At 48.8% G+C, this 13,737-nt stretch overlaps 1 protein-coding gene across 2 annotated transcripts in view; it reads left to right on the top strand.

Annotated features, from left to right (window-relative positions):
• Window positions 1-13,737, top strand: part of FBXO10 (F-box protein 10) — a 64,391-nt gene that overhangs the window by 11,543 nt on the left and 39,111 nt on the right. The window contains exons 2-3 of one of the 2 annotated variants that reach the window (XM_032778753.2): window positions 4,607-5,197; window positions 7,666-8,520. In XM_032778753.2, coding sequence (XP_032634644.1) covers window positions 4,613-5,197; window positions 7,666-8,520 — 1,440 coding nt within the window. In that variant the 5' untranslated portion in view covers window positions 4,607-4,612. The remainder of the gene's footprint in view (window positions 1-4,606; window positions 5,198-7,665; window positions 8,521-13,737) is intronic. The other variant, XM_032778755.2, reaches the window with a different exon arrangement.

The following is a 13,737-nucleotide window of genomic DNA, read 5'->3' as shown; positions in this document are numbered from 1 at the left end:
CCATTTGATTCTTTGGCTTTCCATTACGCTTATCACACAGCTGTGTGCTGTGGGACTCTATCTATCAAGCCTGGAAACTTTTTTCAAATGCTTTAGCTTCATATTCTGTAATGGAGCTCTGATAGAACAGATTTGTCTCCCCTACAGCGATTCAGATCCAGTATCTCCCGTATGGTCCATGCTGGAGCTCTTTTGATTTGGGACTGCATCACCACCCGTGCTGATCAGAGCTCCACGCTGGGGAAAACAGGAAATGAAATTTAAAAGTTCGCGGGGCTTTTCCTGTCTACCTGGCCAGCTGCATCCGAGTTCAGATTGCTTTCCAGAGCATGTCACAATGGTGCACTGGGGGTACCACCGAGGTCAATACCGTCGATTTGCGGCCACACTAACCCTAACCGACATGGCATATCCCGTTTCAGCGCTACTCCTCTTGTCGGGGAGGAGTACAGAAACCGGTTTAAAGAGCCCTTTATATCGATATAAAGGGCCTTGTTGTGTGGACGGGTGCAGGGTTAAATCGGTTTAAAGCTGCTAAATTCGGTTTAAACGCGTAGTGTAGACCAGGCCTGGGAATGCATCCTAAATCCCGTTCCCCAGGGTTCTTCATGGCTGATCTCTCATCTATTGATCAGGCTACAAATGTTCCATCACATTTAGAAGTGCCTCTTTTACAGGCTTGTTATGTTAATTAAAGTCTGTTTTAGCTCACAAGCGAGATTTCCCTGTCTTAGATCGTGGAGTCCAAACTGATGAAAGAATTAATCATTTTGTGAAATATGAAGCAGCACAGTTTTAAATTGTTTGAAGGACTGACTCCCCCCTCCACCCCCCGAAAAAAATACTGAGCTGATGAAATCAGCCTGCGGAGAATCTCCAAGCCCTCCTCGTTAGCCCTGTGTCCCAAATGAAGAATGAGAAGCGGAGACAAAAGCTCCAGAACTTCATCAGCCGTTGCTGGCCCCACTTCTCCTGGGCTTGGCATAGGGGTATCCAGCTGTACAGAATCAGGAAGCTGGCTATGACTGTCATGGCTGGGGTGGATTCCAAGTAAGTCCAAAAGGTCATGATGGGTTCTCCAAAGGCAAGGCCTGAAGCTGTCGTTTGAGTGGCTAAGGGATCAGGCCCCAGAAAGGGAACATCAGTATCATAAACCATAGTTCCTCATTTAATACAGTTGCCTGTTGAGAAGCTTACCTTTGGCATACAGTTCTGCTGTGCCATGTGATTGTGGTTTGTTTGTGAGGTTCCCCGCTTATTTTGTGTCCGTGATGCTAGCCTTGCAAGCATCTTATATTCTGAGGTCAGGCTGGGTCCTTTTCTCTTTGCACTTTATCTCTAGTAATAAAGGCACTTGAGAAAGGCCAGATGCTACCCACGCCTGTACCCACTCTTGTTTTCAAAGCAAGCCCTTACTGCCGTGGTTCTCAACTGCGGCCCGTGGGCCACTTGCAGGCCAATCAGCACACAGCTGTGGTCCATGTGACTCCTCAGGGCCACACAGGTAGTATATGTATTGTTTGGATGTGACCCACATAACGCACAGAGAGCTGCAAATGTGGCCGGCAGTGGTAAATAGGTTGAGAACCACTGCCTTACTGGTACCAGCGCAGCCCCAGTGCATCTGCGCTTGAGTCACTGATTAAAACCGAGTGACCCGTTTTGTGGATGATGCACAAGCTGGACTAGAATCCGGCTCACAGACCCTTAGCTGCATTAGGATCCTCAGGCCTCAAAAAGCAGCAGAAGCTTATTTTTGTCACTGGAGCCAGCATGTCTGACTCTCGGTGCACACCAGAAGATCTGTCCAGTCAGACGGTGTTGTTTCACATTGTCACTTTGCAGAGTGCAGCTGCACTTCACACCACCAATTCAGTGTTCTCCTGATAAATAGACACTCTCGACAAGCCCTGGATTTCATTCCTTCCTTCAGTTGTCAGCTGTGACCTTCTGCAGACAGCGCCTTCCAGACAGAGATTTTCCTGCTTCCCTAAACCCAAACACCTTTCATTTCTGAGTGTGATATGCAGTGTTACCTCTTCCTCTGATTGATTTATTTTACGGCACAGGGGATTATTGTGCTGGCAGGATCTGTAGAGCCAGATAACCCTTTTTATCCCCTACCCCACTTTCTTGGGAGTCCTGAAGCTGCAGGATAGAAATGAAAAGCAATGCTTACCACCCTGGGCATCCTAGAGTGACCGAGGTGCATTGAAGAATTTAATGAGTGTTACAGGCTACAAGGCTAAAATTCAGGCTAAACCTGTTTGTGTTGAGATTCTAAAAGCTGCCTGGATGTAACAGGACAGAGTCACGCATCTCGCACAACATCTCAAGAGCCGTCAAGCCACAGGGCTGCATAGCAGAGCCTTTAACCAGCCAGTAATTACTGTCTGCTTGCTAAAGAGGGATAACGGAAGCGTGTTCTGTGCTTCCAGAACCCCTATAGGTCTTGGAGTAGCAGGGATTTATTTTTTAAATCTTGGGAGGGTTAAATGTCCAGTTCTGTAAGGCTCTTGCTGTTCACGAAGAGGCAGCTATATGGGAAAAGTTCTACTGTCTTCCCAAGGTTGACAGTTGAGGGCCCAGACCAGAGGTGGGTAAACTACAGCCCGCAGACTACATCTGGTCCGTGGGACCGTCCTGCCGGGCCCCTGAGCTCCTGGCCGGGTGGGCTAGCCCCTGGCCCCTCCCCTGCTGTTCCTCCTCCCCCATAGCCTCACCTTACCATGCTGCCAGCGCTCTGGCCCACCACTCCTGCTGGGCTGCATAGTGGTGTGGCTGGATCTGGTATGGTAAGGGGGTGGGGAGCAGGAGGTCTCAGGGGGCAGTCAGGACAGGGAGCAGGGGTCAGTTGGATTGGGCAGAGGTTCTGGGTGAGGTAGTCAGGGGATGGGGAATGGTGGGGGGATTGGATAGGTGTAGGTGTCCCAGGGGACCTGTCGGGGACAGGGGTGTGGATAGGGTTTGGGGCAGTCAGGGAGGAGGGGAAGTTGGATAGGAGGTGAGGTTCCAGGGGGCAGTTAGAGGTGGAGGTTCATGGGGGGGCAGTCAGGGGACAAGGGGCAGTTGGATGGGGCAGAGGTTCAGGGGGGCAGGGGCTTAGATAGGAGGTGAGGTTCCAAGGGGCAGTTAGGGGCAGTGGTCCCAGGAGAGAGCAATCAGGGGACAAGGACCAGTGGTGCTTAGATAGGGGTGAGTTTCTGGGGGGTAGTTAGGGGCAGTGGTCCCAGGAGGGGGCAGTTGAGGACAAGGACCAGCAGCGCTTAGATAGGGGGGGTCAGGGGACAAGGAGCAGGGGGGTTGGATGGGGTGGGGGTTCTGAGGGGAGATGTCGGAGATGGGAAGTGGGAGGGAGCCAGTCTATTTGGGGAGGCACAGCCTTCCCTACCTGGCCCTCCATACGGTTTTGAAACCCTGATGTGGCCCTCAGGCCAAAAAGTTTGTCCACCCCTGCCCCAGACTATGCCCTAAAGCAGCAGTCTTCAAAGCCCCACAGTCCTAAACACCCAGTCAACTTAAAAAATTCAACCTCGTCCTTTGGCTAGCTGAGCAGCCGGCTGCCTGGGTAGCACAGGATCAGGAGGATGCAACCCGAGGCCACCCTGATCTATAAGGGCAAATTCATCACAGGGTCAGGTTCAGCCTCTGGTACAGCCTGTCCTAACTTGTGCCTTCTCCTGCTCACAGCCTGTAGGGGATTTCCAGCAGCCCCCGCTCTGCCTTTCAAAAGACCCATCTGCTGGAGACACCCTGCGTCAGTGCTGTTCGGGTAGTTATGCCTGTCCTTGTACTGGTGTAACTGCCACTGGGCAACACGGACTCTGGCTCAGGGAACAGGCGTACCTGAGTGGCTCCTTGGTCTTCAGGTCACATGCGCCAAGGGCCCATCGGCTGCTAGGTATTGTCCCTGTTCTTTACATCATAGAATCATAGATTATTAGAGTTGGAAGGGGCCTCGAGATCATCTAGTCCAACCCCCTGCTCAAAGTAGGACCAATCCCCAAATGGCCTCCTTAAGGATTGAACTCACAACCCTGGGTTTAGCAGGCCAGTGCTCAAACCACTGAGCTATCCCTAAAAACTGAATTACAAACTGAACATTTGTATATGTCTTTAAATAGCAGGAAGATCACTCTCTGATGTGAACAGTGTTTCCTGTTTGTTTTGCTTTAATGAAGTGCACAGTGGCTGTGAAAGGCCATCGTTCTGGGCGGGTGGCACCGGGCTCTGCCTTGGCACTGACGTAGTTGCCCACACGAGGTGCAGGGCAGTGCTGAAGGAAGCCCCTGATGTGCACTGAATGAAGCCTTGACTCGGATTCTGCAGGGAGCAAGTTGTTGGTGCTCTGTACAGCCATCCAGGCAGGTTGGGTTCACTTTCCAGTCCTGGCCTCTCTCTCCCTGGGTCAGCAGGGGCCAGGAGAAGGGCAGAGGCAGCACAGCCAGTCCCTGGGGTGGGGTGGAGCCAGTGGGCACAGAACAAACCCATTGGACATCTACGGGGAATGGAGTGAGACTGAGGCCACAGGAAGGAACTGTCACAGATCTAATCAATGCCTGCATTTGATTGTCTAACGCCTGTCTCTGTGTCCCACTGTTGCTAGGTGACTATGGAGATCAGCGGTCTCCCGGTGGAGTTGTGGCGCCTGATTTTATCCTACTTGCGTCTGCCCGACCTTGGCCGCTGCAGTCTGGTTTGCAGAGCTTGGTACGAGCTGATCCTCAGTCTGGATAATACCCGATGGCGCCAGCTGTGCCTAGGCTGCATCGAATGCAGACACCCAAACTGGCCCAACCAGCCTGATGTGGAGCCCCAGTCCTGGCGGGAAGCCTTCAAACAGCACTACGTCGCCTCAAAAACCTGGACCAAAAACGCCCAGGACTTCGAGTCCTCCAACTGCTTCTACTTGTTCCGAAGGAAGAAGGACCGCCATGTCCTCCGCGTTGGGCAGGGCTGTGAGTTCGATACCCTCCGGGCCGCCTTGGCCTCGGCCGGCGTCTACGACCGGATTGTGCTGCTGCCAGGGGTGTATGAAGAGCAGAGCGAGATCATCCTCAAGGTGCCGGTGGAGATCGTGGGGCAGGGGAAGCTAGGAGATGTAGCCCTGCTGGTCAGCATTGATCAGCACTGCCCAACCACTCGCCTGTGCAATGTGGTCTTTATGCCAGCCTGGTTCACCCCTGTGGTGTACAAGGTGGGTCTGAAACTCTCACGGTATCCTTGTCCCTTGATGGCCCTGGCTGGAGATGGGACAAGGGATGGAGTGGGCTGATGCTCTGAGGCGGCACTGAGCATTCTCTTCTTTCGACAGCTGGTTCTTGCTCGTGTGCTCGGGGTCTAACTGGTCTAACTGATATGTGGGGTGGGGAAGGAATTTCCCCCCGGCTCAGGTTGACAGGGACTTGGAAGGATTTTTGCCTTCCTCTGCAGCATGGAGTGTGGGGCGTCTGGGTGTATCTCACTAAATCAGTCCCCTGCCATTGTAGGGCTTTGGGTACTGGTGCGTCTTGGTCCCTCCTGTTCTCTGCCTGTGGCTCACAGTACTTTAGTCTCCTGAGGGCTGTAATACTTTGGTCTATTTCTGGTTGTTGGGTTTAGTGTGTGGGTGCTGCGTGGTATTTGTGGCCTGTGAGATGCAGGTCAGACAGGTCCCTATGACATGCCTTCCTGGGGGATGCACACACATGATCTCATTCATGCTCTTTTTTAGTAGTGTTATCTAGGGCTTAGAGAAGTCAGGACTCCTCGGTTCTGTTTTTGGCACGGTAGCTGACTCGCTGATTGACCTTGCCCATGTTACCTTGGGCCTGGTCCAGACATTCGTACTCCATGAAGCCAATCAGGCTACTTGAGGCACAGCCATGGGAGTAAAGGTTTGAAAATCTGACCTCTTGCCGCTCTTTGCCTCAATTTATCTGTCTGTAAAAAGGAAAACTACCTTACAGGAGTTGTGGAACTCTGTTTTTTAAAATCATTTAATTATCTACTTCATTTAACCTAATTGCTTTTAAAATGCTCAGAGCAAAAGTGCGATACAAGTGTTAAAAGGAAAAACTGTCAGGGTAAAAAAAAATTGTATTTAAAAACAATAGATTTCCTGCTATGTATTTATTTAGATTATTGAAACAGGGATTCATTTACTCTTCACTGTTGCGTGCTGTTTAGTGACTTTGTACAAATTTCCTTCAGCCTCCACAATGAAAGTAGAAACATTTCCCTTCCATTGATCGTCAGTTTTGCTTTCTGGATCATAATCAGCTCAACGCTTCAGCGTTTGGGTTGAAGACAGTGAATGGAGAATGTTTCCTTTCAAATAAGCCCATTTCCCATTGGTGTTTTTTATTTTAAAAAGAACATGGAGCCATGAAATTGATCTTAGATTTTGCAAAAGCTTTTACAAAATAATTTGTTTAGATTGAAATTGACTTGACAGTGTCCCTTTTAAGTAGCTTTAAAAAAAGTGGGAGGGGGAAAAATGTAGGTGTTAGATGCGTGGCATAGCTGATCCCTCGCTAAAATACTGCAGTGTTCTCCATTTGTTTATCTTAGCGCTTTGATTTGAAAGGCTGCTCCTTTACCCCGGGAAGTGCAATGTGTGGCTGACCAGGAAAAGGTCAGGTGTAAAATTTGGAGAGTTGTGCAAAATGATTCCTATGGCCTGGGAGCTCCTGTCCCCAGTCACTGATCGTATCTTCTTATCAAAATCTCCCCCACAGTTTGGGGATCACTGTACCAGATCCCGCTGGGTCATGGCTCAGATATGTTGTCAGAGCAAGGTGGGGACACTGTCGCTGCCTGTGTCGTACTTGTTGTGGGGATAAGCAGAGAGCTTTGTAGGAGAGCCCTGTCTTTCCTCACCACAAGGTGTATAAAGATTACTGAGGCTGATCTCCAAGGCTTTATGCACACAGACTATGCTGCTTTGTGTCACAAAGCTTCCCAAGGCATGGAAGGGACAACTGGCGACATGACAGGTGTCAGCAATCCAGTGCCACATTCATGTGGACAACAGTGAAGAGTGAATGAACTTACCAGTGCTAAGGCAAATCCCCCTGCCTAACGCTGACCCATAGATGTCTGAGAGAAACCTTTAACTTTCTTCCAGAATGCTTGGGACCTGGCGTACAACAGACGCGTGATAGCGTGTAGAGCAGATGCTGTGTAAGCTCCTGGTACATTCATATATATTTAGGCAAGAAGAGGCCATTAGGATGTCTAGTCCGACCTCCTCTGTATCACTGGCTATTACATTTCACCTGCTTACGCCTGTACTGAGCCCAACAACTTGTGTGTACAGGCTGACAACAACTAAAGCTGCCAAGGGAAGGATTGAACTCATAGTAGATGGATGTTGCTCAGTTCAGTGCCTTCAGCAGGTCACATTGAGCCACCTAGTTGTGGGATGTGGCAGCTGGAGCCTGCCATGCTATCTAGCATTATAAAGGTAACTGATCGAGGTTGGGGCAGTTAAATGCATGGACTCTTGGTGCGGAAGCCAATGGGTGTCAGTTACCCATGACACATGCCAGTTCCATGTGCCACTAGATGTGTGGGGGCGGGAAGTGAGGGGGTTGCTTTGAGAAGTGGAATGGGACATAATGGTATGGCCAGGAATGTGAGTTATTTTTGTATTTATTTTGTCTCATGATCGTTCTTCTCCAGACGACCTCTGGCCACGTCCAGTTCGACAACTGCAACTTTGAGAACGGGCAGCTGCAGATCCATGCCCCGGGGACATGCCAGGTGAAGTTCTGCACTTTCAATCAGTCCAGCGTCCATTTCCACAGCGTGGCCCTAGGGGTCCTGGAAAACTGTGAGTTCACCGGCAGTGAAAACGCCTCTGTCACCATAGAGGGCATCCCATCCTCTGAGAGGAACTGGGCCTGCAAACACCTAACCACCCTGGCCAAGTCCCACTGCGTGTTACAGGCGTCAGACCCTGCACTTTGCAACGTGTCGAAGCGGGGAGGCTGGGGTGGCCCCCCTGCGAGGAACGTAAGAACCTGCAAGATCGTGGTGGGTGGGGACCAAAGTAATTTACTTCCTGCTTCCAAGACTCAGCTGGTGCTTGAAAAAGCAGGCGAGAAAGAGGCTGAAGTCAATAGCAGACTTTATACAGCAAAGGAGGGGGAAGCCATGACCCTGGAGACAGACTCTAGTGACAGCGAGCTGAGCACGAGCAGCGAGAATGAGGACGACGACCGGTCGATGTACAAACTGTCCTATCGGGCCCACGGTCTGAGCCACATGCTGGCCCAGGTGATCCACAGCAGGCCGCAAACCAGTGGGCTCACCGCCCTGCAGAGGGACCTGGAGCTCAAAACTCTGCAGCAGGAGCTGCAGAGGGACAAGGAGGCCCAGTCTCTGGCCAGCTCTCTGCAAGGATGCCTCATTCGGAAGTGCCTCTTCAGGGACGGGAAAGGTGGGGTCTTTGTCTGCTCGCAAGGGCGAGCCAAGCTGGAAGGGAGCGTCTTCAGGGAGCTGACCTATGCGGTGCGCTGCATACAGAACAGCAAGGTGCTGTACAGGCTGGTAATGAAATCCTCCCACGCTGCTAAGGCCACCCGCCTGGGGAGTCAGTCGGCAGAGCCTATAGGCCACGTTGTTAACCAGCCTCCTGCTTTGCACCTGCACTTAAAGTGGGGGTGCAAATGAAAGCACTTAGATGTCTCCTTGATTGTACCCTCAGATCAAGGCATTAGACATCCAAGTGCTGTCAGTTCTGGAGGCATCCGACTCTCCCTGCAAAGTTAGAGGCTCGATGGAGACCCCTTTAAAAATGTGCTGCTACCTGTCAGCATTGCCAAGTACATCTGCGAACATGCTGAACATGCCAAGGGGTCACCCAGTTAGCAATGGAGGAACTCAGGAATTGCCAGATTGGATCAGAGTGTGATCCGTCTAGCCCAGTGGCCTGCTGCTGACAACAGCCAGTGCCACCTGCTGCAGAGGAGTGTGCAAGAAACTCTGCAGTAGGTAGTGAGGAAGTAACCTACTCAAAGAGACCGTTCCTTCCTAGCCTCCGATAGCTGGAGACTGACACACTTTATCAGCATAGAGTTGTAAAGTGGCCCAGTGCTCTATGAATGCAAAAGAGTTCAGAATGTTGAAAAATTAATAGCCCTTCAGAAAGGGTGTAGCAAATGAAATTCACCCCTCAAACCAATTCAGACTATCAGACAGTGAGCTCTAGTGGAGCGATACTAGAGTAAAAGAGTAAAGGATCAGGTCTTGGTTTAGTATACTGGTAGTATAAGATTTCTGGTGCGCTTAACTATTCATGTCCTTGCTCTCAAGTGCCTGGTTCTCTCCCTGCTTTGACAGGTAAGCACACTGTTCTCCCTTAGCAACCGTAACTGTTTTTCTCAAAGGAAATGAGTTTGCCATGGTACCTGTGACCAGTTTTAGATCATAACTGTTCCATCCAAAGCTGACTTGAAACTATATGGTCAAGATGATTGTAGCGCTATAGACACCATGTGGAACAGACTCCTCTCCCTACAGCAGCGCACAGGAGAGGTGACTGTCTGACAGGTAGCCCTCAGCTCTTGGCAGTTCACAATTTCTGGCAGGAACAAGAGGACACACATGTTGTCTAGGCCACAGGCTTGAAAATGTTTGTTTGTTTCTTAGCAATAAGGATGTGGAAAGGGCACATGAACTGAACTGAACCATGGCATTAAACACTCAGAGGAGGACTACTGCAAGCTGATTGGCTGCACTAGAAAGTGAGGTACTAGGTGGGAGATTATATAATGAATGTAATGATGCTTCCCAGATGAAATGCTTTGCAATGGCACCCTGCAGTGCCCTCATCCTCCCTTCCAAGTCATTAATTCCACCCATCTGCTTATCGGGAAAGAGATTTTAGTTGTTTTTGAAGGCAACAGCTAGTTCTAACACCTATCCTCTTCACCACAAACACATTGTAATCCTGGTAGACCCTAAACAAGTAATCTTACAAATTAGGAATGGGAAGAATCATTTATGTCACTTTTCCAGCCAGGAGAGCAGCATGTGCTGTAGTGCTGTGGGGAGCCATATGTTAAATGTCTTTCATGTTATCGCTTCCATTACTTGAAGTCTGATAGATTAGTATCAAAACGTGGGAGATTTGCAGGAGAACCAAATCTCTGTATGGAAATGGAGAATGTGTATCGGGGCCTTCTCCAAAGGCAATTACAGCCTGTGAAGACTTTCCACAGACTTGAGAGGGCTGTGGTTCGGGTCCTGGTGTAGTAACTAGTGAAGCAAATGCTTACACGGCACATAACTGTGCTAACACGAGTAGCCCCATTGGGGCAGGGAATGGAAACAGAAAGGATGGAAATACCTACGCTGGAGGTGGAGCTGTTCTGGTGAAAACTGGACAGAATTTAGCATTTGGGTTAACACCCCCTGTGACACTTTCTCGCAGTGCCCAGGACTGAGGGGCAGGTTGGCTGAGTTGGAAAATGAAGGGGAGAGGCAGGCAGTAACAGAAGGGAAGAGTGGCTAGTTGTGCAAGAGAAGGGGACGAGTCAATGAAGATAGCAGAGTTCAGAGCCCCAGGAGGACAGAGGACAACTCTCAGAAGTTTGCAAGTGAGAACAGAAGATAAGAGGACTTGAAGTCAGAAAAAACAGAAGGCAGGAGAATCACACCATCACCAGGAAGAAGCAGGTCCATGTGATTGGAGATTCCTTGCTAAGAAGAACAGGCCTGTCCTCAGAGCTGATGAGGAGAATAGAAGGGTGTGCTTGTAACCCACACACCTCCTGGTGTGGTGTCCTGTCCCATCTAGTGGCACCAAGACCACTTAATGAGAGAGAGAGAAAATGAGTCTGCTCTACAGCCTTAGCTATCAGCCAATTGGCTTTTAGCTCATGCGGTAAAGGCTCATGCACTAAGCTCCCGAGGCCCCAGGTTCAATCCTGCCCACCGGTTACTGGGAAGCTGAGATATGGGATGCGAACCTGAGGCTGAAGATGATCTTAATGGGAGCTGGAAAGAATCCACTGATTGTCCTTCATGCAGGAGCAACTGATACTGCAAGATTATTGCTGCGATGCATCAAGGGAGACTCTGCCAGGCTGGGGAAGATGCTTAAAGAAATGGAGGTTGAGATGATCTTCAGTGGGATTCTACTTGTCCCTGGAGGAGAATGAAGGCGAGACAAGATGATAAAGATCAATAGATGGCTCAGGCAGTGGTGCCATAAGGAGGGCTTTGGGATGTTTGATCCCTGGGAGGCATTCATGGGCAGAGGACTGTTCTCATGGGATGGACTCCACCTGAGTAGGGAGGGAAATAGACTTCTGGGATGGATGGTGGTACAACTGATTAAAAGAGCTTTAAACTAGGAATTCAGGGGAGACGGTTGGGAGATGCTCACTTAATCTCCACGCCTGAGTCTAATATTGAACAGGAGGAAAATCAAGTAAGAGAAAATATACCAGTGGAGACAGGAACAACAGAGGGTAGGAGAATGGACATCAAGAGGAAAGATAGTGCCACTACCACTAACAGTAACAGTCAGTAGGTGATACTGGCAGTAGGATCACTCTGTCTAATCGGGTGAGGAATCTGGGCAAACCCAAGCAGAAACAACTAAGATGTGTGTACACCAGTGCAAGGGGTCTGGGTAACAAAATGCAGGAACTAGAACTAGTGGCGCAAAAAGTGAAGGCAGATATTAGAGGGATAACAGAAGTATGGTGGAACAGTTGTCATGACTGGAGTACAGGGATTGAAGCTATGTGCTGTTCAGGAAAAACAGAAATAAAGGTGAAGGTAGTGGAGTAGCATTGTATATTAATGATGAGGTAGTTAGAAGTGATGGACTGGATAAAACTGAATCTGTTTGGGTCAGAATCACTTTGGGGAAGAAAGGTAACAGAGGCTCCTCTGGGAGAGTGTTTAGGGTCTGCTGTAGACTCCCAGGATCTGATTTGGATATGGATAGAGACCTCTTTAAAATATTTGTAATGAAATAAGCACTACTGGGAATTGTATGATTATGGGAGATTTTAATTTCCCAGATGTAGACTGGAGGACAAGTGCTACTAAGAATGGTAGGGCCCAGATTTTTCCGGTTACAATCGCTGAGAGGTTTCTTCACCAAATAGTCACCAGACCAACAAGAGGTGATGCCATTTTAGAGGCAGGGTTGGTAAGTAGCGAGGACCTCATAAAAGACCTGGTTGTAGAAGACAGCCTTGGTTCCAGTGATTGAGTTAATTCAGTTTAAACTAAATGGAAGGATAAACAAAAATAGGTCTGCAACCAGGGTCCTTGATTTCAAAGAGAAAACTTTACAAAATTAGGGGAACTCGTTAGGGAAGTGGATTGGACTGATGAACTCAAGGATCTGAATGTGGAGGAGGCTTGGCATTAGTTTCTGAAGCTTTAACTTAAAGTATCTGAAGCCAGCATCTCAAGCAGGGGGGGAAAAAATCCTAGGAAAGGGTTGCAGACCAAACTGGATGAACAAGCATCAAAGACAGGTGATTAAGGGAAAGCAGAACACCTACAAGGAATGGAGGATGGGTTGGATCAACAAGGAAGGCTACCTCTGGGAGGTCAGACTGTGCAGGGAAAAAGTGAAAACTGCCAAAAGCCAAGTGGAGTTGTACCTTGCAAAGGGACTTCAATAGTAAAAAAGAAAATAAGGAAAGAGAAATTGGGACCATTAAGCCCCAAGGATCGAGATTAAAGATAATCTAGGCATGGCCTAACACCTAACCAAATATTGTGCCTCAGTTTTTAATGAGGATAATGAGGTGAATGGACAGTGGCTAATGGGAACAAGGTTATAGAAGTAGAAATTATTACATTTGAGGTGGAAGCCAAACTCAAGCAGTTTAATGGGACCAAATCAGGGACTACAGAATATCTTCATCCAAAACTATTAAAGGAATGGGCATATGAAATTGCAAGCCCAATAACAAGGATTTGTAATGAATTTGTACTCTCCTGGAGTCATACCCTATGACTGGAAAGTCGCTAATATAGTTCCTATTTTTAGGGAAAAAGGTGATCTAGGAAACTACAGGCTTGTTAGCTTGACCTCAGTTATATGCAGGTCTTGGGACAAATGTTGAAAGAGAGAGTAGTTAAGGACATAGAGGTACACGTAATTGGGATAAAATACAACATGGTTTTACGAAAGGTTGATCTTTCTTTGAGAGGATAACAGATTTTTTAGACAAAGAAAATGCAGTAAATCTAATCTCCCTGGATTTCAGTAAAGCATTTGATACAGGTCCACATGGGAAATTGTTTAATTGGAGAAGATGAGGATTAATATGAGAATTGAAAGGTGGATAAGGAATTGGTTGAAGGGGAGATGACAGTGGGTCACACCTAAAGGTGAACTGCCAAGCTAGAGCGAGGTTACTAGCTAGGATTGGTCTAGGGACGGATTTTAATTCTCATTTTCATTCATTATCTTGGCACAAAAAGTGGGAGTGTGCTAATAAAATCTGCAGGCGATACAAAGTTGGGACATATTGCCAGTATGGATGTCAACTTCCTAATGTCTCCAGCCTTTCAGCCACTCAAGTTTTCTTCTGAGGGCTATGCCAGCCCCTGCTCTGCCTTGCTGCGTGTACCCCAGTCCCCGAACTCCTTCGAAGTAGCCTCCTGAAGCATCCAGCCCTTGTCACTGGACACTCACAGGAATTACCAGGAAAGCTGTCCCCAAAGAGACAGCACACCCACAAGCTTGTTTGATTCAGCAGCCCCAGTGTAACA

This window comes from Chelonoidis abingdonii, chromosome 6 (genome assembly GCF_003597395.2).
Source record: "Chelonoidis abingdonii isolate Lonesome George chromosome 6, CheloAbing_2.0, whole genome shotgun sequence".
Taxonomy (NCBI): Eukaryota; Metazoa; Chordata; order Testudines; family Testudinidae; genus Chelonoidis; species Chelonoidis abingdonii.
The sequence above is the reverse complement of the archived record's forward strand: the minus strand, read 5'-3'. Positions and strand labels throughout refer to the sequence as shown.